Raw genomic sequence first — 24887 nt, 5'->3', positions numbered from 1 at the left:
TCAGGGAATTCAACTAAGGTATATAAACAACAACATATACGTTTTTTTTTTTTGTTAATAAGAATGTGGTTGTTGTGAAGGCGTGTAGTTAAATGTATTTTGTATTTCAAAGAATTAAAAAAATATATATACACAAAATAGTGTTTTGTATTTTATTTTGATCCATTGGTAACATTTTGTAATTGTAACAAGATAGTTCTTTCCCCATCTCTGTCTGAATATAATACATCATAGCGAAGAAACGGGAGAAGGTAACAAGAAATGTGAGATACCACCTGTTACTTAAGTAATTTCTTAAGTAAAGTCTTCTTAGCATCACATCTCCCACATTCTCTCATAGTTAAGTTAACGTCTGAGGGTAAGTCACAATGGGTGCGCCCGCAAATGGCACCCTACTCCCTGTGTAAGTGCTCTACTTTTGACCAGGCCTCAAAGGTCAAAAGTAGTCCACCCATAAATGGAATAGGGTGCCATTTGGGACAGAGGCGAGGTGTAGTTTCTTCAGAGTGCGGAAGAGTCGCAGGGCCCTGATCCCCATTATTAAAGTGTCTAGTGAAACGCTTACTGGGGACCACTCACACCCCTTTACTCTACCCACACCAAATGATCCTCCACCTCCCAAAGGAGAGGGAGAGGTGGGCGGGCAACACAGCGGCACGAACAAACACACACAATCGCACAAACACACTCTTAGTCACACACGGAACTTTTCATTAGATTTGACATTACTTAAGCAAATGTTCATCTCTCTTTCATGTGCGTTTTTACCTCCTGTAATCCCGGCATGCACACACACACGCACAGCAACACACAAGGTTCAGACAATCTTATCAGACCTGGATTTGTTTGATTGACCCATGCAAATAGGGAAAATATCGCTCCTTTCAACTCTACAGTTGCCCATCATCATCATGTCCTCCTATCACTCTCCTCCATCTGTTCCTGTGTTCTTTGACCTTTACGTGCATGCTCCTTGCGCACCATTGACCCCAGCATTGTTTTCTCTTTGACCTGTGCCTATAAGCAGTTATATCAGATACTACACCGCACTACACTCACAACTCCAGCACACACACACTGATATTCCAGTACACTAAACTCACGACTCAAGCTCTTTCTATCACACACACACACACACACAACCTGCTGGAGAGAGAACCTGTAATCGACAGACAGATCTTCTCCAGTGACAACTGATACTGGTGCTCAGCCAGTATCCAAAACATGACTCATTCATCCATATGAGATTGGGAATGAAATATGAACTCAAACACAACGTAAACAAATAACAGAATTGCCCAATAAGGTAGGGAGCTGAAGGTTCGAGTTGCCAAACGTCAGCCTCGAAACCTTAATGACTTGGAGAAGATCTGCAAAGAGGAGTGGGACAAAATCCCTCCTGAGATGTGTGCAAACCTGGTGGCCAACTACAAGAAACGTCTGACCTCTGATTGCCAACAAGGGTTTTGCCACCAAGTACTAAGTCATGCTTTGCAGGTCAAATACTTGTTACCCTCATTAAAATGCAAATCAAATTATAACATATTTGACATGGGTTTTTCTGGATTTTTTTGTTGTTATTCTGTCTCTCACTGTTCAAATGAACCTACCATTAAAATTATAGACTGATCATTTCTTCATCAGTGGGCAAACGTACAAAATCAACAGGGGATCAAATACTTTTTCCCCCTCACTGTAATACCTATAACCTAAAACTTCTTAACCGGGAATATTGAAGAACTGGGAATATTGAACCACCTGCTTTCATATGTTCTCATGTTATGAGCAAGGAACTTAAAAGGGTAGCTTTTTACATGGCACATATTCCACTTTTACTTTCTTTTCCAACACTGTGTTTTCGCATTATTTAAACCAAATTGAGCATGTTTCATTATTTATTTGAGACTAAATAGATTTTATTTATGTATTATATGAAGTTAAATAAAAAAAGTGCTCATTGTTCATTCAGTATTGTTGTAATTGTCATTATTACAAAAAATAACTTGAAAAAATAATAATAAAAAATAAAAAATAAAATGGAAAATAAATTCTGCCGATTAATTATGGTATCGGCTTTTTTTGGTCCTCCAATAATCGGTATCGAAAAATGATAAAATCGGTCGACCTCTAAATTCAAACAATTAAAAAGACACCCTCGCCCCTCAGCCCTCAAATAAAGTGGACATTTCTGATGACACTTGCAGGGAAAGGGTAGAATTAATTCATTTTAAATGGACCGCTCTTGGCCGGAAATGTGTCACTCGTTCATCCCACGGTTGTGTTTCAGTCATCATGGAACTGTTGTGTGTAGAGGTCGACTGATTAATCGGAATGGCCAATTATTAGGGCCGATTTCAAGTTCATAACAATCTGATTTTTTTTACACCTTTATTTAATCTTTATTTAACTAGGCAAGTCAGTTAAGAACACATTCTTATTTTCAATGACGGCCTAGGAACGGTGGGTTTAACTGCCTCGTTCAGGGGCAGAACGACAGATTTTCCAATTGTCAGCTCGGGGGATCCAATCTTACAGTTAACTAGTCGAATGCAATAATGACCTGCCTCCCTCTCGTTGCACTCCACAAGAAGACTGACCATTTCGAATCCCATTGTAACTTCTCCTCTGTGCAATCTGGTTTCAGAGCTAGTCATGGGTGCACCTCAGTCACGCTGAAGGTATTAAACGATATCATAACCGCAATCGATAAAAGACAGTACTGTGCAGCCATCTTCATCGACCTGGCCAAGGCTTTCGACTCTGTCAATCACCGTATTCTTATCGGCAGACTCAACAGCCTTGGTTTCTCAAATGACTGCCTCGCCTGGTTCACCAACTACTTCTCAGAAAGAGTTCAGTGTGTCAAATCGGAGGGCCTGTTGTACGGACCTCTGGCAGTCTCTATGGGGGTACCACAGGGTTCAATTCTCGGGCCGACTCTTTTCTCTGTATATATCAACGATGTCGCTCTTGCTGCGGGTGATTCCCTGATCCACCTCCACGCAGACGACACTATTCTGTATACATCTGGCCCTTCTTTGGACACTGTGTTAAAAAACCTCCAAACGAGCTTCAATGCCATACAACACTCGTTCCGTGGCCTCCAACTGCTCTTAAACGCAATTAAAACTCAATGCATGCTTTTCAACCGTTTGCACCCGCCCGACTAGCATCACTACTCTCAATCCAAAACTAAATCTAGAATTGGCTTCCTATTTCACAACAAAGCCTCCTTCACTCACGCCGCCAAACATACCCTCGTAAAGCTGACTATCCTACCGATCCTTGACGACTCAAACACTCTACTCAGGAAACTGGATGCAGTCTTTCACAGTGCCATCTGTTTTGTCATCAAAGCCTCATATACTACCCACCACTGCGACCTGTATGCTCTCATCGGCTGGCCCTGGCTACATATTCGTCGCCAGACCCACTGGCTCCAGGTCATCTATAAGTCTTTGCTAGGTAAAGCTCCGCCTTATCTCAGCTCACTGGTCACGATAACACCCACCCATAGCACGCGTTCCAGCAGGTATTTCTCACTGGTCATCCCCAAAGCCAACACCCCCTTTGGCCGCCTTTCCTTCCAGTTCTCTGCTGCCAGTGACTGGAACCAATTACAAAAATCGCTGAAGCTGGAGACTTATATTTCCCTCACTAACTTTAAACATCAGCTATCTGAGCAGCTAACCGATCGCTGCAGCTGTACATAGCCCATCTGTAAATAGCCCATCCAATCTACCTACCTCATCCCCATATTGTTTTTATTGACTTTTCTCCTCTTTTGCACACCATTATTTCTACTTGCACATCGTTATCTACACATCTATCACTCCAGTGTTAATTTTCTAAAATTGTAATTACTTCGCTATTATGGCCTATTTATTGCCTTAACTCCTCACGCCATTTGCACACACTGTATATAGACTTTCTTTTTTTTCTATTGTGTTATTGACTGTACACTTGTTTATTCCATGTGTAACTCTGTGTTGTTGTTTGTGTCGCACTGCTTTGCCAGGTTGCAGTTGTAAATGAGAACTTGTTCTCAACTAGCCTACCTGGTTACTTAAAGGTGAAATAAAATGTCAGTTATCAGCGATTCTGACAGAGGTGAATCAGAACAAAAACCCGTCTAATAACAACAATTATATGTTGACTTCCAGTGTGACTCAGACTTGTGTTGTAAGTAAACTACGCCTCTGCAAACAATGCTGTTGTGTATCATACCAGAGAATCCTGCTACATCAGAAGATTAGCTGGCCAGATTAGCTGAACCACTCTGATTTCCATGTGTGCATTTTGAGACTTGTGTGTGTAAAGACTGTTGTCTGTCTAGGGGTGTTATCAGGTCTGGTCTGTCAAAAAGGCTTATTCCACAGCCCTCATCCTGTCCCCCCCGTCACCCCCCTTTCCCTCAGGATTAAACCCCAGGCACGGCGCCAATCTATGGGTCACTTGTCCCCTCAGCATCCCATCAACCCCAAACCTCCAGGCTCCACTTTAACACCCTCCACCTCCCGGGACGGCAGGTCTGCACGTGTCTGTCGTTAACTCCTCAAGCCCTGCGGCTGTCGTTTGTTTCAGTCCAAGGAGTCATTCAGATCTGAAAGCGCCACTCACTTGTGGAGGAGTGGCTGGAGAGGACCTGAGCAGAAACCATTAAATAGCCTCAGCTCCTGCCTCCTGTTCTGACAGCCGTTGAGACTGCTGAGAGGGGCTGATTAAAAACAGATGTCTGGACAGACACCTGCTACACTGAGGTGATTGTGTGAATTGAGACACACAGGAATTAGAGCCATGACATGTCTCTTTATGAAAATACCACAGTATCTCAGTTAGAGGGTTTTGGAGGGATAAGAATTGTCTCACTCTAAGCTTTGGGGAGAAAGTCTAAATATATATCCAATATGGTTGGTTTTAACCAGTCCGTTGACATTTCAGTGTCATAACGAACTTAGCATTACAGCATAGTAGACTTGAAATCGTGTAAGACTTCTGTAAGGGACCTAGATTCCAAACTATTACATCATCTCTGTTGACCGTACATTCACGTTATTAAATATGTAACACAGCAATAAAACATCTGAAGAACATAGTACACACTCCAACTCTGAAAATCCCCGAGTGAATAAAATCACATTTCAACTTTTTCCTGCATGTTGTTCGTGTTAGAGTTAAAGTAAAAAAAAAAATGGAAGCATTTATTTCGCTTTCAGTGGATGATCACAAATTCCAGCCAGAGAGAGAGAGAGAGAGAGCTGCTTCTCACTGTGCCACTGTTATCTAGGTGACCTTGGAGTTAAGGAATAACAGTGTAGCTGGGCCAGAAGCCTGGGGAGAGAGGTATGCAAGGGATCGGCCAAATGTTGCAAACATTGTATAAAGTATTTCACAAGTCTCTGAGGGAAGGGAGAAGATATACTCACTGGTATGAGTCACTCAATGAGTTCTATGGATTGTGATTCTCAAATGTGACAGGTGGTAAACCCATGGAGCTTCCAAAGAAAATATACAGACCCTGGCCTGTGTGGTCTAGTGGTTAGTGCCGCAGACCATGCCACACAAGAGGCTGTTCACAGTGTTTATTTTGCCACCAAAAACAATCCATAAGGAATAGAGGGGGTTACTAATCACAATGTGTCCACCACGCAACTGTGTTCAAGTCATTTTGTGTCCACCTGTAATGTGACCTCCCCCCCCCCCCCACATCTGCGTCTAAGTAATTTTGTGTCCACCTTGCGACTGTGTCAGAACCATCCAGTATATCGCGTAACGTAGAGCGGCCTGGCCTGGCTGCCCACACAGCTGTCTTAACATGGCGGCTGTTATCCCTCACACTGAGGACCCGGCCAGCCGTGGCCAGCCATGTCACAGCTCAGCTCCCTCATGGGGAGAAGTGTGTGTGTGTGTGTGTGTTTGTCTGCGTGTGTGTGTGTGTGTTTGCATGGGAGTGTGTGGGAGGGGAGAGGAGTGGTTAAGCGTGCTCGTCCAACACCCAGAGGAGAGGATGGGGCCGTGGGCAGCTCTCTCATCTCCCTTGGATCTAGGTCTTTAAAGTCCGGATGAGTAGAGGAGGAAATTAAACCCCTCAGGTTTTGTTGGAAATGAGAGAGCGAGAGAGAAATTGAGTGCGAGTCATTCGGTACGGGGTTATCCACTTCCACTGTGCACAGAGAGGTATCTTCCTGACCGCTGTTTAACCTTGAAAAAAAGCCCTCCTGTGAAATCTCAACCCAAAGTGAGAGTACAAAGTATGTGCTTGCCGCTTGGCTATCCCGCACCGTAGCCACGGTTGAGGCTCTTCTTGTCCGGACAACGATGTGACAACGATGTGACAACAGTAGTGTGGGAGAGAATGGCCTTAGTGGCTTTTCACTCTGCTAGTGGTTTTTCTAGTCTGCACTGCTTTTCGGAACAACAGTAAAATGTCGGACTAAGGTAGAGTTGTGATGTGATAGTTGATGAATGAGAGGGTTTGTGGTTGGGATGCACGATATAAAATCGGTAAGCATATCGGTAAGCATATCGGCCCGGTGTCTAGTTTTACGCCGATGTCAAAACTGATGTCAAAGCTGACGTGTGTAACTATATAAATGTAGGTAGATGAAGTAATGACGCCACGAAAAAGCCAGTGCGGCACGTACATCACAGAATTCCTAACCTAGCCCACAATGTCTGCTGTGTGGATCTATTTTGAAGTTTCAAAGGAAGATAACCAAAAGGCTATAGGCAACATTTGTGCTGCTGTTATTTCCCGAGGAGGGGAGAAAGTGAAATCTTTCAATCCCCCAAACCTAATTACTCATTTGAAAGTGCATCGCCCCCAGAAGTTCAGCGACTACTTAGTACAAAAGCAGTAAAAAAAACTAAGAGCACACGTCCAACAACTAAACAAGTTTAAGTCGAGCAGTCATTTGAAAGAGTACGTTTCAGCGAGACAACTCAAAAAGGTGAAATCCATTAACGCCAAGATAATATAATTCATTGCCCTTGACAACCAACCGTTCTCCGTCGTGGATGATGTTGGCTTTCGCCGACTGGTCGAGCACCTCGAGCCCCGGTACACACTAACCAAGTAGGCGCTATTTTTCAGATGTTGCCCTCCCGGGCCCACAGTATTGTTGAAACGCACATCCGTGAGCTACTTGCTATGGGCGTCACCGCTATTAGCTTCACGGCTGACATTTGGACCCGCAATGTCATCTCCGTGGGCATGCATGCCGAGTCTGACAGCACAGTGGGTCGACGAGGATTTCGTACTGAGGAAAGCCGTAGTGCGCGCTCAAGAATGTGCTGGTTCTCATACCGCTGCTGCCATTTCAATGGCATTTGAGAAAATGTTTGAAACTTGGAAACATGAACACACTCCTAGCTCCATTTGACCAAACGGACTCGAGAACTAAGCTCATCAACTGCGTCTGCAGCAGACGTGATACCCTCTGTCATGGCATTGAAACACCTGCTCAACAAAACTGCTGACACAGACCGTGGGATCAAAACTTGCAAAAGTACTGTACTAGAGGCTGTGAACAAGCGATTCGGTGGCATTCTCTCTGAGCCTCTTTACTGTGTCGCCACCATGCTCATTACTACTTCGATGCAGACAAGGTTTACGTGAAATGTTACAGACACAGCTGGACAAGATGGAAACGGACACAGTGATCAGAGCGCGGCGTGGAAGAGGACCCACGACGGAAGAGGCCACGGACAGACAGAGCTGAAAGTTCACTGCTTGACATGTATGATGAAATCCTGGTTGAGAATGAAACGACTGAACATTTGAACACCCAAAACAGCAAGTAAGTGAAATAAATAGATACCAGTATGTTTTACTGGTAATGGGGACATATGTAAATGCCAACAAAACAACTTTTTGGTCAGTGTGTGTGTGTGTTTCAACTATTTAACTGTACTAGAATGCTTAAAAGGCCGCTAAAATGTTAAATATTGGTTATCGGTATAAGGAATATATCAGTATTGGACAAAAAAGGCCTCTTTTAGCGCTAATTAATATGTAGAGATGGTAGCTCATTAGAATATTTTGGGGTGTGGTTTATGGACAGCTCTTTTTGTGCAATCATGAGGGAGCGTAGTATCATTCCAGTTCATGCAACCTGTTGTGTTATGCTATTAAATGGTACATATGACTATGGCTAGTGATGGTGATTTGTGAAAGATTCATGTATGGCCTTGTGTTAATGTTCATACAAATATTTACACATGTTAAGTTTGCTGTACCAAACATAACATATTAAATTCGCTTTTCCGGATATACATGTTCTATGTTACGTCTTGTCTATGAGACCAGGCTGGGCACCTACCCAGTTCAAAAGCACTTAAATATGTTGCCTTGCACGTTCACCCGCTGAATGGCACATACACAAGGCTTAAAAATCATTATTTAACCGGTCTCCTCCCCTTAATCTACACTGATTTAACTGATGACATCAATAAGGGATCATAGTTTTCACCTGGTCAGTCTCATGGAAAGAGTAAGAGTTCCTAATGTTTTGTACACTCAGTGTTTAGCAATTCAATATCAGCCCGCATGATGCCGATCTCACGTCTCTTGCGGTTATAAAGGTATTGAGAAACTCCAGCGCACCACAATATTTATTCCGTAGCCTGCATTTGCATGAATATGATTAATACAAAACCAAAATAGAACGTCAGAAAATTGCTTGTTCCAGCTTTATTATTAAACTCAAGTGCCAACTTTTTCAACATCCGATTCCGCCGTGTGAGCACCTGATAACCCACCATTCCTTGTCTTGGTTCAAGTATGCACCACGGTTCAGACAAAATAACATTAGAATACAAACTATTGCTAAATGAGCGCATTCATAGATTCTACCGTATTCGCATAACATGCACGTTTCAAGAGGTACAGTGCACGGTCGCATGTTTGAATTGATCTACGAATGCGAAGAAACGCGCACAAAACATGAAAGAGAATGAATAGCCTACCTTTGTTCAAACTGCGAAGACAAACGTTTATTGGTGCCTTTGTCAGAATGTGATTATTTGTATTTCCATGAAGAATTCAGATAGGTGAGAAAGAGCCATGAGTTCGGGCAATCCTCTTCCATGCAACTTCAGTGAGTTCTTACGTTATTTCATTTACATACGAGCTCCACTCTCTCGACTCGAACAGGCACCTACATGAAAACTGAGCTTCTCAAGCGGTAACATCATGAGTCTTCAAAATAACTTTAACTCCACCCATTTCAAAGCTGAATTTACCTGTATGACTGCAATATCTGAAAATGTGTTTCCTTTCCTATTTTAAGTTAATATACTGAAAATGTGTTTCCTATTTTAAGTTAATATACAGTATATGCAATGTAGGGTCTTAATTTGATCGCCCTGTTAAATGTAAAAGTTGTAGTGCATTTGAGGTATAAAAAGATTTCTGAAGTTTCGACTTTGAAATGTCAGACTTAATTTTCCCTTATGAAAAATGTCCATTAATTATAATTCACAGTTCCTGCTGCAGGATTTTTCTGATTTTTCTGTTGTAGCAAACTGGCTCAAATTAAGATCTTACATCTGTAGATAGGCAACTAGCCTCATGTTGCTGAAATATAAATTAGGCTTCGCTCTCACTCACCCCCTCAATGACACACACACACACACATGTCCCAGTATTGTAACCTTAACCCTAAAATAAAAACAAAGGCAAACTACTAAAAATAAGCTACTAAATAGCGACCAAAACTAAGTGCTCAGATGCATATGATTTCCAGTGGATCAACATTGCTGCTCAGGGGTTGAGTAGAGCTGAAGGATGGGACTAAAAACAAACTAAATATAACTATTGTACACTATACTGTGTCCGTCAAATGTATGTAGTATGTACAGTTCATTCGGAAAGGATTCAGACCCCTTGACTTTTTCCACATTTTGTTAAATTACAGCCTTATTCTAAAATTGATTCAATAGATATTTTTCCCCCCTCTTCAATTTACGCACAATACCCCATCATGACAAAGCAAAACCAGGTTGTTAGAAATGTTTGCAGATGTATTAAAAATAAAAAACAGATATCGCATTTACATAAGTATTCATTGCCTTTACTCAGTACTTTGTTGAAGCACCTTTGTCGAGTCGTCTTGGGTATGATGCTACAAGCTTGGCACACATGTATATGGGGAGTTTCTCTCATTCATCTCTGCAGATCCTCTCAAGCTCTGTCAGGTTGGATGGTAAGCATCGCTGCAAAGCTGTTTTCAGGTCTCTCCAGAGATGATCGATTGGGTTCAAGTCCGGGCTCTGGCTGGGCCAATCAAGGACATTCAGAGACTTGTCCCAAAGCCACTCCTGCGTTGTCTTAGCTGTGTGCTTAGGGTTGTTGTCCTGTTGGAAGGTGAACCTTCACCCCAGTCTGAGGTCCTGAGTGCTCTGGAGCAGGTTTTCATCAAGGAGCTCTCTGTACTTTGCTCCGTTCATCTTTCCCTCGATCCTGACTAGTCTCCCAGTCCCTGCCGCTGAAAAACATCCCCACAACATGCTGCCACCACCATAATTCACCATAGGGATGGCGCAAGGTTTCCTCCAGACGTGACGCTTGGAATTCAGAGTTCAATCTTGGTTTCATCAGACCAGAGAATCTTGTTTCTCATGGTCTGAGAGTCTTTTGGTGCCTTTTGGCCAACTCCAAGCAGGCTGTCGTGTGCCTTTTACTGAAGAGTGGCTTCCATCTGGCCACTCTACCATAAAGGCCTGATTGTTGGAGTGCTGCAGAGATGGTTGTCCTTCTGGAAGGTTTTCCCATCTCTGCAGAGGAACTCTGGAGCTCTGTCAGAGTGACCATCGGTTTCTTGGGCACCTCCCTGACCAAGGCCCCTTTCTCCTGATTGCTCAGTTTGGCTGGACGGCCAGCTCTAGGAAGAGTCTTGGTGGTTCCAAACTTCTTCCATTTAAGAATGATGGAGGACACTGTGTTCTTGGGGACCTTCAATGCTCCAGAAATATTTTAGTACCCGTCCCAAGATCTGTGTCTTGACAAAATCCTGTCTCGGAGCTATACGGGCAATTCCTTCAAACTCATGGCTTGTTTGTTTTTTTGCTCTGACATGCACTGTCTACTGTGGGATGATAAATGTAAACAGGATGCACCTGAGCTCAATTTCGAGTCTCATAGCAAAGGGTCTGAATAGCGATGTAAATAAGGTATTTCTGTTTTTAATATTTCATAAATTTGCTTATAATAACACTTATTAAAACCTGTTTTCCCTTTGTCATTATGGGATATTGTGTGTAGATCGATGAGGAAAAACATGTATTTGATACATTTTAGAATAAGGCTGTAACGTAACAAGTCAAGGGGTCTGAATATTTCCCGAATGCACTGTATAAGCTGGAAGTAGAAGCCCAAGAGTTGTTGTTCATTAGTTTACTCCAATTAGGGGAGGGGTGGTAGAGTTAGGGGAAAATAATAAAGGAAAATATATTAAAAAATATATACAGTAAATATATTATCTATACAGTACCAGTCAAAAGTTTGGAGAAACTTACTCATTCAAGGGGTTTTCTTGATATGTATTATTTTCTACATTGTAGAATTATAGTGAAGAAAAACTACGAAATAACACATATGGAATCATGTAGTAACCAAAAAAGTGTTAAACAAATCAAAATGTATTTTCTATTTGAATTTCTTCAAAGTAGCCACCCTGTGCCTTGATGACAGCTTGGCATTCTCTCAAACAGCTTCATGAGTTAGTCACCTGGAATTAATTTCAATTTACAGGTGTGCTTTTTTTAAAGTTAATTTGTGGAATTTCTTTCCTTCTTAATGTGTTTGGGCCAATCAGTTGTGTTGTGACAAGGTAGGGGTGGTATACAGAAGATAGCCCTATTTGGTAAAAGACCAAGTCCATATTATGGCAAGAACAGCTCCCGAGTGACGCAGTGGTCTAAGGCACTGCATCTCAGTGCTTGAGGTGTCACTACTGGTTCGATTCCAGGCTGTATCACAACTGGCCGTGACTGGAAGTCCCATAGGGTGGCACACAATTGGTCCAGCATCGCCCGGGTCAGGGTTTGGAAGCGGTAGGCTGTCATTGTAAATAAGAATTTGCTCTCTACTTACTTTCCTAGTTAAATAAAGGTTTAATAAAAAAAGAAAAAGCAAACAGAAACGACAGTCCATCATTACTTTAAGACATGAAGGTCAGTCAATCCGGAACATTTCAAGAACTTTAAAAATGTATTTGTGCAGTCGCAAAAACCATCAAGCGTTATGATGAAACTGGCTCTCATGAGGACCGCCACAGAAAAGGAAGACCCAGAGTTACCTCTGCTGCAGAGGATAAGTTCATTAGTGTAACCAGTCTCAGAAATGGCAGCCCAAACAAATGCTTCACAGAGTTCAAGTAACAGACACATCTCAACATCAACTGTTCAGAGGAGACTGCGTGAATCAGGCCAATAATAAGAAGAGACTTGCTTGGGCCAAGAAACTGTAGATCAATGGACATTAGACCGGTGGAAATTCGTCCCTTGGTCTGATTTGTCCAAATTTGCGATTTTTGGTTGCAACCGCCGTGTCTTTGTGAGATGCAGAGTAGGTGAACGGATGATCTCTGCATGTGTTTCCAACCATGAAGCATGGAGGAGATGGTGTGGGGGTGCTTTGCTGGTGACTGTCAGGGATTTAGTTATAATTCAAGGCACACTTAACCAGCATGGCTACCACAGCATTCTGCAGCGATACACCATCCCATCTGGTTTGCACCTATCATTTGTTTTTCAACAGGACAATGACCTAACATACCTCCCGGCTGTGTAAGGGCTATTTGACTAAGAAGGAAAGTGATGGAGTGCTTCATCAAATGACCTGGCCTTCACAATCACCCGACCTCAACCCAATTGAGATGGTTTGGGATGAGTTGAAGCTCAGAGTGAAGGAAATGCAGTCAACAAGTGCTCAGCATATGTGGGAACACCTTCAAGACGGTTGGAAAAGTATTCCAGGTGATGCTGGTTGAGAGAATGCCAAGAGTGTGCAAAGCTGTCATCAAGGCAAAGGGTGGCTACTTTGAATAATCTAAAATATATTTTGATTTGTTTTAACACTTTTTTGGTTACTACATGATTCCATATGTGTTATTTCATATTCTACAATGTAGAAAATAGTAAAATGAAAGAAAAACCCTAGAATGAGTAGGTATGTCCAAACTTTTGACTGGTACTGTACTTACAAAAAAATATATGGAGGATTGGAAGTGATGCAGACAACTACATTCATGGAAGCCACAATCTATCTCCAATATTAAAGCTGTTCTCCCCCACCTCCCCAAAAAATGAACATTGCTGCTCAAATTGTTGAGGTTTGATGTCTTGAATTGCAATGATTGCTGTCTCATAAAATCTTATTCATGGATAATCAATCATAATGGGCAGAAAATGCAGAATGCATACCAATTTGCATGCACACACACACACGCACAGCCAGTACACCCTTATGACTTAGTGCCCGGCTCACATTTATCTCTATTGTTTTGACTACAAAGCCAGGTGATCACACCCTTTTGTCTCATCTGAACCACAAACAGAGAGGCCAGGTGAACCAAAGGTCTGAGGTTCTACTGCTCCTTCTCCCAAACCTTCTTCTGCTCGGCCAAGTTGCCCCAAGGGTGATACGGCAACATACATTCTTCATTGTCTAAAGCAGGGATGTGTAACGTTCTTCGTCGAGCGAAAGAGAGGAGGACCAATGCGCAGCGTGGTAAGTGTTCATATTTTAAACATTTTAATGAACACTGAAAACAAAACAATAAACAACCAACGAACAGTCCTGTAAGGTACAACACTAAACAGAAAATAAACACCCACAACTCAAAAGTGAAACCAGGCTACCTAAGTATGATTCTCAATCAGGGACAACGATTCGCAGCTGCCTCCGATTGAGAACCATACTATGCGGAAACAACAGAAATCCCAAATGACAGAAAAACGAACATAGACAGCCCACCCAACTCACGCACTGACCCTACTAACACAAAGATATAATAACAGAACTAAGGTCAGAACGTGGCAGGATGTCAAACTGCATTCGGTCATCACTGAGGTCTGGAGGGCCGCACTTAAAATGTTATATATTTGCTCGCCGTGAAATGTGCAAAACATTTTCCTCTATCCACCGCGTTTGGAATCTTTGATACTATACAGTGCCTTGCCAAAGTATTCAGACTCCTTGGATTTCTTCACATTTCATTACAAAGTGTTACAAAGTGGGATTCAAATTGAGTCCATACATGTTAGAAACACCTTTGGTAGCGATTACAGCTGTAAGTCTTCTTGGGTAAGTCTCTTAAGAGCTTTGCACACCTGGATTGTGTAATAGTTGCCTACTATTCTTTTAAAAACTCTATAAGCTCTGTCAAGATGTTGGGGGTCATAGCTGGACAGCAATTTTCAAGTCTTGCCATAGTATTTCAAGCAGATTATTATTATTTTTTTTAAGTAACTTGGTAAGGAACATCCACTGTCTTCTTGGTAAGCAACTCCAGTGTAGGTTTGGCCTTGTGTTTATTGTCCGGCTGAAGGGTGAATTCCTCTGCCAGTGTCTGGTGTAAAGCACACTGATTTTGGTTTTGCTGGATTTTACCTGTGCTTAGCCCTATCCCGTTTCTTTTTTATCCCGAAAAACTCCCCAGTATGTGCCGATGTCAAGCATACCCATAACATGATGTTTGAAAATTAGGAGGCAGTTACTCAGTTATGTGCTGTGTTGGATTTGCTCCAAACATAGGGCTTTTTTAGGCCAAAAAAGCACAAAATGATCACGATACTTAGATGCTGATACGATATGTATTGCGATTCAATACTGTGATTTTATTGAGATTCCCATGGTCCAAACATATTGCTCATCATACAGTATGTCTGCAGCAGAGGGACAAGAGTGAGCCATGAGAAATAAAAGTACTGAAAACAAATATGGCTCCCTATTTTAAAAGAAGATGGAGAACAAGCTATGCAGGAAAGATACTCGAGTTTTGGTGCAGGTACAGCCAACTAGCGCATAAAATAATGTTGTGATATTGTCTAAACGATACAGTACAATAGATTGCCAAAAATAATATTCTGATATGCAACTGTATTGATATTTCCCCCATCACTAATATATATATATATATATATATATATATATATATATATATATATATACTGTATACACTTTTTATTTTACTCAAACATATTGAATGAGCTTGCGGGTAAAATGTTGAACCTTTTACTGCAGTGGGCTGAATCAGGGTCCCACAGAGTGTTTCTTGGTAGTCTTAAACAAATCGACTTTGAAACAAAAGTAGTAACCTGACAGACACCTGTACCATGTCAGATGTATAATTGAAATGTATTCAGTTTTGAGTTTGCATCCCAATATTACACTTATTTTTATTTTTGTATTTTATTTTATTATACATCACAGAAGCCTGAAAAATTGTTTGTTTTTTTAAGAAAAAATAAATTTGACATAGAAAAAATGGATTTTCGTCGTAAAATTATGGAATTATGACAAATATTAATACTATTCCACCCATGAGTCTAAAGAGTGTGCTTTTGGTCAATGACAGCAGGAAAGGGCTCCCACACCTGGTCTAAAGACTCCCAGTCTGAGTCCCAAAGGGCTACCACACTCTCAGCCGTAGAGAAATGCTTATTGAAATTCTTGATTATCGTGGATTTATCAGTGGTGACAGTGTTTCCTAGTCTTAGTGCAGTGGGCAACTGGGAGGAGATACTCTTATTCTCCATGGAGTTTACAGTGTCCCAAAACCTTTTGGAATTAGTGCTGCAGGATACAAATTTCTGTTAGGAAAGCAAAGGCTAGCTTTTTCAAACTGTGTGTATTGGTTCCCGACTTCCCTGAAAAGTTGCATATCACGGGGACTATTCAATGCTAGTGCAGTACGCCACAGGGTGTTTTTGTACTGGTCAAGAGCAGTCAAGTCTGGAGTGAACCAAGGGCTATATCTGTTCTTAGCTCTACATTCTTTGAAAGGGGCTTGCTTATTTAAGATGGTGCGGAAAGCACTTTTAAAGAACAACCAGGCATCCTCTACTGATGGGATGAGGCCAATATCCTTCCAGGATACCCGGGCCAGGTCGATTAGAAAGGCCTGCTCGCAGAAGTGTTTACGGGAGCATTTGACAGTGATGAGGGGTGGTCGCAGGCAATGAGGCAGTGATTGCTGAGATCCTGGTTGAAAACAGCAGAGGTGTATTTAATATGATATCTATGAAGGTGCCCATGTTTACAGATTTGGGGTTGTACCTGGTAGGTTCCTTGATAATTTGTGTGATATTTGAGGGCATCTAGCTTAGATTGTAGGACAGCCGAGGTGTTAAGCATATCCCAATTTAGGTCACCTAGTAGTACAAACTCTGACGATAGATGGGGGGGCTATCAATTCACATATGGTGTCCAGGGTACAGCTGGGAGCTGAGGGGGGTCTATAACAAGCGGCAACAGTGAGGGACTTATTTCTGAAGAGATGGATCATTAAAAGTAGAAGCTCAAACTGTTTGGGCATAGACCTGGATAGTATGACAGAACTCTGCAGGCTATCTCTACAGTAGATTGCAATTCCGGCCCCTTTAGCAGTTCTGTCTTGATGGAAAATGTTGTAATTGGGGATGGAAATTTCAGAATTTTTGGTGGCCTTCCTAAGCCAGGGTTCAGACACGGCTAGGACATCAAGGTTGGCGGAAGCAAACTTAGGGAGGAGGCTTCTGATCATAACATGCATGTACCCAAGGCTTTTACGGTTGCAGAAGTCAACACATGAGAACGCCTGGGCAATGGGAGTGGTGCTGGGGGCTGCGGGGCCTGGGTTAACCTCTACATCACCAGAGGAACAGAGTTGGATGAGAGTACGGCTGAAGGCTATAAGAACTGGTTGTCTAGTTTGTTGGGAACAGAGAATAAAAGGAGCATAATTCTGGTCGTGGTAGAATAGATTCAGGGCATAATGGGGTATAAAGGGTATGGTAGGGTGTGAGTACAGTGGGGGTAAACCTAGGCATTGAGTGATGATGAGAGCGGTTGCACCTCTGGAGGCGCCAGTTAAGCTAGGTGCGGTCTCCGCAAGTGTGGGGGACAAGGGAGATATCTGAGGCATGTTGAGCAGGACTAGGGGCTCTGCAGTAAAATAAAACAATGGGAGCTGCCCTAAACAACAGTATACAAGGCATATTGACATTAGAGAGAGGCATAAAGCAATCACAAGTGTTGATTGGGAGAGCTAAGACAACAACAGGTGAGACAACAACGGGTAAACAGCTAAGACAACAACAACAACGGGTAAATGGCAATGAATGGGCAGAGAGTTCAGTTAGCTACACACAGGGCCTGAGTTTGAGGTTGGGGCCGACAGATAAACAAAATGAGGCATCAGCTGTGTTGTGGAGTGATCATAGGGTCCAATGAGCAGCAATAGATGAAACAGGGAGCCGTCTAAAGACTCAGTCGGAGTCCCAAAGGGCTACCACACCTGGTCTAAAGACTCTCACTCTGTTTTTGTGTGTGAGCAGAGGATTCTGATGATGAATCTATGGTTATTAAGCGGTCATTATTAATGAATGACCAACATGCAATAAGCAGCTAATGGTAGATGCAAAGTTTGTAGCGTTTGTGAAATATTGAATGTGAACACTGGGGGCCAGTTTCCCAGATAGAGATTAATTGACCATGTTTCTTTGTCCAAGACTAGCTTTAATCTGTGTCCGGGAAACCGCAACAGTACGGAGCCAAATGTTTACCACTTCTGCACAAGACAAAATACAAAAGAACAAGAATTTTGGAGCAGACTAAGGAGAAAAAAAGGTGACAACATGATTTATGGAATGGACTTGTGGCAAAACAGGGAGAAATAGTGTTGCAATTGGACTGTCACCTGACCCAAACAAGACAAATACAAATCACTTGTAACACCCCAGGTGTAAAAGAGTAGTCTCACATTCATTGATAATTTGGACCAAAGAAATTGATTAACTAGGAAAAGTGTCACAATAGAGCCCAAGTGAAAGACTGGCAGTAAAGGTAGGAAGAGATGAGAGAGGGTGTGCTAGAATAGCAGTGGGTCGGATTCGGTCCCACGCTTTCACTGGTACATGTATTCTGGTGGCGGTGGCTTAGACCGCCAGTAGGAAACGCAAGTAAAAAATATGGAATGAAATATCTCCACTGTCACTAACCTGCTCGTCACTAACCTGTTCCCGGAGCCTCTCCTGGTGGCCCATGATGGCCGAGGCGTGGTGAGGGTACTTCTGTTTCAGGTGCTCCAGGAAGGCCTCCCTCTTCTTGTCCATGTCCGAGGGCTGCATGGCCAGGATCTCTCGGGAGCTGCGTGCCCCCCCTAACGTATGCCTGCGGGGGACGTTGCGGCTGCTGTTACTTTTGGGGTCCTGGGCCCGGGTGGGGGTCCCATTCGGGGGGCCCTGCCTCCTGCTCAGGTGCTCGGCGTCCTCCGGGGAGGTCACCTTTAGGTTGCTTTTGGTTTGCTCTGGAGAGAGAGGGAGAGAGGTTGGGTCAACATACGGGTACTGTGGCACTATTCTTACGGTGTGTGGGTGCATGGTTTCTACTGGGCCAAAAAGGTGCTTAGGAGGTGGGTGTGGCAGTGGGTAGGGAAGTGGCGCCAGGAAAAAACAAATGTGTTATTTTTTATACATTTGCTAAAAATACATTTTAAAAATGTTGCTTTGTCATTATGGGGCATTGTGTGTAAATTGATGAGGGAAAAAAACTATGTAATATATCTTAGAATAAGGCTGTAACTTAACAAAATGTTGAAAAAGTCAAGGGGTCTGAAAACTTTCCGAACGCACTGTACATACTATATACATTTTACGGACACAGTATAGTTTACAATAGTTATCTTTTGTTTGTTTTTAGTCCCATCCTTCAGCTCTTCTCAACCCCTGAGCAGCAATGTTGATCCACTGGAAATCATATGCATCTGAGCACTTAGTTTTAGTAGAGTTTTAGTAGTTTTAGTAGCATCGTTTTGGAAGTAGTTTGCCTTTTGTTTTTATTTTATACAAACTGGGACAGTATTCTTTTACTGTTTATTCTCACCTGCTGTGTGTGTGTGTGTGCGTGTACGCGTGCCCTTAGGTGCATTTACAAACCTTTAGGGCATACACATGACTATAAAACTATAGTCTAAGTCAGAGACCTAACCCTAAACACCAGTGGACCAGCCAGACTGGGAGGGGTTCAAACTGCAGAGGTTCAAACTGTAGAACCCAGTTCCTACATTTAAATATACAAATGGATTTTATCAAACAAAACTATGCTCCATTTTATCTCTGGGACCCTCAGGATGACAAATCAGAGCAAGATTACTGAATGTAAGTACATTATTTACCTTCAGAGGTAAATGTATCAAACCAGTTGCCATGATAAAATGTTTTTGTTGTTGTGCACTCTCCTCAAACAGTAGCATGGTATTTTTTCACTGTAATCGCCACTGTAAGTTGGACAGTGCAGTTCGATTAGGAAGAATGAAAGATTTCTGCCCATATAAGACATGTCTATGTCCTGGGAAATGTTTTTTGTTACTTACAACGTCATGCTAATCACATTTGCGCACATTAGCTCAACCGTCCCGCGGGGGGGGGGGGGGGGGGGGGGGGGGGGACACTGATCCTGTAGAGGCTCTAGACCAAAAATGATGTATCTACAGATCAGACCTGGGTTCAATTACTATTTGAAATTAGTCCAAATGCTTTATCTGCCGTTTGATTGAGCTTGCCTGGGGCAAAGGAACAAAATGTTTGCAGAATATTCACCCTCGGACGATACATGTCCCGAATGGACATGTACTGACATAGCCAACCGCTCTTGTTCAGTATACACGGTTCCATCTGGGCCTCAAGCTGAAAAGATCGTCGGTTCTCTACTCAATGACAGCATCAGCAGAGAACTAAGCATCCAAGAAAAGTATGAGAAGCATTGTTCTGTTATCTGTTGGGAATTTTCAATAAATCTAGCCACAGGAAACAACCTTCAAGTTTCATTGTATGAATTATCATAAAATCATAAAGTGGGATATTGATATCTTCCAGGATAGGAAGCATCCAGTACTGCAGACTAGTCCCCAGGTGTGTCCCAAATCACACGCTATTCCCTATATAGTGCCCAACCCTGGTCCAAAGTAGTGCACTATAAAGGAAATAGGAAACCATTCAGGATGCACAACCCAAATCTCATCACATAGTCATGTTGTTGCTTATTTCAGTGATCGGGAACTCCAAATTTCATGTGACAGAAACAATATCAGTGATGAAAACATCAAACCGAAGCAGCTGTTCACTGTAAACCCTCCCCACTTTCAAAAGCCTGGGCAAATATTCCAAATATGTCTAGGAGAGTGACAGAACGTTATCCAGAGAATTGGGAAATGGAATCATCACAGTGAACAGAAGTCACTGACTACAGACATTCGTACGTCAAAGTCAATACAGGAGGAAATGTTGTTCCTTCCAGTAGCACATTAGGATGTTTGGAAAACGGCGGCCATCTTGACTTGGAATAACCCCATTCTCTAAAGGGATGTCCTGTCTTCCTCTGTGAACTGTGAACTTTGATACATCATGAACTTCCAGGAAAAACAGAAAACACATGTCTAGTTAAAAACATAAATATTGAAAACCATTCAACTTCATTTTAACACATCAACATACTGTTAACTACCCAATATATCAACATGATATTCAATCTTAAAGAGGCATCACGGGATCTTATACCCTTACAAATTCATAACGTATTGTACAAATTTAATTCGTAACATATCAAACGAATTGCAATTTAAAAAAAAATGCATTGCAAGGATGTTGTAGTATATAATTGTGCACAATTCTATACTGGCTGAAATTATACAAAAGCTCTGGAGCATCACTAAAGAGAGAATAAGGAACATTTCCTTTAGTTCACGCTCTAAACACTCTATCTTGTTATAAATCAATGTGTTCCTTGGGATGGGGCCATAACACTACAAATCACTACTTCCGATGACTATTTCACTACTACAGTGTGCTATATAGGGAATATGCCATTTGGGATGCATCCAGTGTGTGTATGTGTGACAATGAGGGGCTTGCTGTGAGACTGAGAGTTATCCCATGGGACCGTGTGCTGACACACTCTTTTTTTTTTCTCTTCCCCCCCCCCCCGTGCTGTAATTCTTCCAGGCTGTTGGTTCTCCGTAGGGCCGGGGCGTGGAGGATAAGAGAGGACGAGAGGACGAGAGGAGCGGCGGAGTGTGAGTAATAAAGCATGGTGATCTGTTGGCTTGTTCCTCGAGACTGCAGGTACAGCCATAATGTGTACTTGTCAAAGGCTCATGGGGAAACACATGGGCCTGGCTATGGCTAGGGAGGTTACCTCAGGATTCGTCCCTTTCTAGGTCAAGCACACAGCAGAGGAGATTAGAAAGTGGGCATTTTCAACAGACATGTTTCACTGCTTTGGTTTAACGGGGCATTTTGGGAATTGGTACATGACAATCAAAGCGGCAGGGTGTTGTTGTTTGAATCCCAGATTGGCCTTCATCATTGTTCATCATAAAAATCATTGTCAAGGGGTGCTTGATCAGCCCGATTGGGGGGAAACAAGCAAAACCATTATTTTCTGTACATCTGTTCACAGTCTTGAAATGGAAGATTCCTCAGGCTTTTACAACGAGGCCATACCAGCGCAGGCAATGAAGAGACGAGGCTTCTCACAAGACACACTGGCGGTGGTAACAGAAAGTCGCGAGTGTCGGGAATGCAAAAGAGAAACGTCGACAAGATGCACTCTCTCCATAGCACCTACAGCACCATCTCCAAGCTCAACGGCAGTCGTGTGAAAAGCGTCCAGCCACGGTATATCCTCATTGCTGTGTTATGTTCCCTCCCTCACCAAACAAAAGCACATGGGTGTAACACGACTTTCGGGTTCCAGCGTTGCGTTTCAGTCCGCTCTGCTTCGCCACACAGTAGTGTTTCCTATCGCATGGTGTTTTGGTCTGTCAATTACTGTCACCCAGTGTGACCACTTACTTCATCATTTGCTAACACGCGTGACTATTTCTATGTCTAAAAATACACTAAAGTGTTCTGTTAGTAAGTGCCGTACTAAAAAAAGTCACGTCCGAATTATGACTCATTGAACTCGAAACTCTTGTTTGAATGAGCAGGAAATACTTCAGAGGAAGGGAAATTTGCAATAACTATTTGGACTTTAATTAACCATCTGTGATAAAAGATGAAAGAAAACCATTACAGAGGTATTTTGGAGACCTTTTGTATTTCATTGACAAGATGTCGTCTCTGGAGTAGAGATCCAAGAGTTTGACTCTACACACACCCACTCGCATACAATCCTCGTATACGCTGCTGCTACTAAGTATTCAGACCCCTTGACTTCATTTTGAGACGTTACAGCCTTATTCTAAAATGGATGAAATCATATAAGGCTGTAACGTAACAAAATGTGGAAGAAGTCAAAGGGTCTGAATACTGTCCGAAGGCACTGTATCTACCTCTATCGATCCAGTATCCCTGCACATTGTAAATGTGGTACTGGAATTGACCCTGCATATAGTATGCTGGCTGACTTTATCTCGTTCTTCTTATTTCTTCTTTTATATAGTGTGTGTTTTTATTCTACCTTGCTAATTTTTTGTATTCCTTTGTTATTGACAACTGCGTTGTTGGGGTTAGAGGTTGCAAGAAAGGCATTTCACTGTGCTTGTGACATTAAATCTTGAACACCAACAGAACTGATAACGTGCATTCACCTGGATATATCCACCTACACAACTCACTGTAAACTCTGTCCAGATCAGTTAAGCACTGTTAATGGGGGTGTAATGTAGGTAGGAACATACCAGCAAACCATGCCGCGGGACGGGTAATGAAAGGGTATCCCGCCGCCCTTACCCTTCCTCTAGTTGAGTGTTGCAACATGGCTGACGTACTCACAGGGCTATTTTTAACTCCCAAATTACTGAGCTACTGTATCTACACGGAACACCACTAAGAAACTTTAAATCAGCCAATTCTATCTCAGTTTCAGGTTCCTTACCTTCTACAAGGCTTGAACATTCTAGAATAGAATAGAATACATCCTCCTCGCCTATCTCTTCAAGTCCTCCTCTCCCTTCTTCCATTTTATCACCAAACTGGGAGCGAGGAAAACGGGTCAGGAGAAATAGAAAAACAACACAGGCAACTGTTGACTTCCAAACTGCAGACAAGGCTCACGTGAAAAAAGGGCCTAGAGATCCGCCCAGAGCCACAGGGGCGACCAGTAGGGATTTAGAAAACAAACTGCATTCTAGGACACAGGAGGGACAGCAAGCACCTCTTCTCTGCCTCAGGCCAACCACTCACTGACTGCTTATTTGTGTAAGGTTGGGTATGTGTGCATGTGTACGTGAGAGGGAGAGAGAGTTTGCATGTGTGTGCAAGTTGCCTCCTCTCTATAGCCATCTGAAATAGGTTACTGGCATCGTTCAGTTAGAGAGTGGGCCCCAGCCCAACAGGTGTCTGATCCACTCTCTATCACACAAGCACGCACGCGCGCAGACACACACACGGCCCTCTCTGGTCTTTGTCACGACAGTATTTCTTATATGAGCTGACTCCTACTAAACCATTCCCTCTGATCTCATAGGGAACCTGACAGTGACAGGCTTGTGTCCAAATGGCACCCTAATCCCTTTATAGTGCTCTACTTTCGTCAAAAGAGAGATGTAACCAGGCATGTGTCCTACTTCTGGATTACGGCCAGTTGATACTCATCACACAAGGCGCTCAACTTGTCTTTGCTCAGCTGCTTTTTAAGTGACCGGCTGCCATCATAAGTACAGTCATGAAAATGGTTTTGTAACATATGCCACACATATGCATAACCTAACGACGCTGACCTGCTCAAGCAGTACAATAAGGGTCATGGAAGTCAAAAAATAATGAATCTCCATATTTAGATTTGTCTACATGTGTGAGTGTACTGTTGACTTGAAACATATATGTTTGCTATAAAGGACTGCAAACCTATACCCAACATTTTGGGACTTTTGTGTGTGTGTGTGTGTGTGTGTGTGTCTGAGCACACAAAGCCGAGCCAGATAAAAGATCATGTCAAACAAATGCAGAGAACTGGAACTGTCACCCGCTGACTCCCAGACAGACATCCAACCTTTGACCCAGAATCCCTATAGCATAGTATGGACACTGAGTGTACAAAAAATTAAGAACACCTTCCTCATGTTGAGTTGCATCCCCCCTTTTGCCCTCAGAACGGCCTCAGTTCGTCGGGACATGGACTCTACAAGGTGTCGAAAGTGTTCCATAGGAATGCTGGCCCATGTTGACGACAATGCTTCCCACAGTTGTGTCCAGTTGGCTGGATGTCCTTTGGGGTGGTGGACCATTCTTGACACACACAGGAAATTGTTGAGCGTGAACAACCCAGCAGGGTTGCAGTTCTTGACGCAAACCGGTGAGCCTGGCACCTCCTACAATAACCTGTTTAAAGGCACTCTGAATCTTTAGCCTTGCCCAGTCACCCTCTGAATGGCACACATACAAAATTAATGTCTCAATTGTCTCAAGGCTTAAAAATCCTACACTGATTGAAGTGGATTTAACAGGTGACATCAATAAGGGATCATGGCTTTTCACCTGGATTCACCTGGTCAGTCTGTCATGGAAAGAGCAGGTGTTCCTCATGTTCCATAAACTCAGTGTACAGTCGGGCAAAAAAGTATTTAGTCAGCCACCAATTGTGCAAGTTCTCTCACTTAAAAAGATGAGAGAGGCCTGTAATTATCATCATATGTACAATTCAACTAAGACAGACAAAATGAGAAAAAGAAATCCAGAAA

General features: G+C 42.7%; 1 protein-coding gene across 50 annotated transcripts in view; it reads right to left on the bottom strand.

The window, feature by feature from the left end:
* Positions 1-24887, bottom strand: part of LOC110535604 (sickle tail protein) — a 178193-nt gene that overhangs the window by 58966 nt on the left and 94340 nt on the right. For 17 of the 50 annotated variants that reach the window (XM_021620706.3, XM_090189924.1, XM_090189925.1 and 14 more), the window contains exon 1: positions 8968-9220. Coding sequence is in view for 33 of the 50 variants with exons in the window: in XM_090189893.1 (XP_090046019.1) it covers positions 18205-18512; positions 23084-23168 (393 nt within the window). In the remaining 17 variants the exon portion in view is untranslated. Of the gene's footprint in view, positions 1-8967; positions 9221-18204; positions 18513-23083; positions 23409-24887 lie in introns of those variants that run through there. The other 33 variants (XM_021620698.3, XM_090189912.1, XM_090189913.1 and 30 more) reach the window with 4 other exon arrangements.

This window comes from Oncorhynchus mykiss, chromosome 11, assembly GCF_057628025.1.
Source record: "Oncorhynchus mykiss isolate SJ-2025 chromosome 11, ASM5762802v1, whole genome shotgun sequence".
Lineage (NCBI taxonomy): Eukaryota > Metazoa > Chordata > Actinopteri > Salmoniformes > Salmonidae > Oncorhynchus > Oncorhynchus mykiss.
The sequence above is the reverse complement of the archived record's forward strand: the minus strand, read 5'-3'. Positions and strand labels throughout refer to the sequence as shown.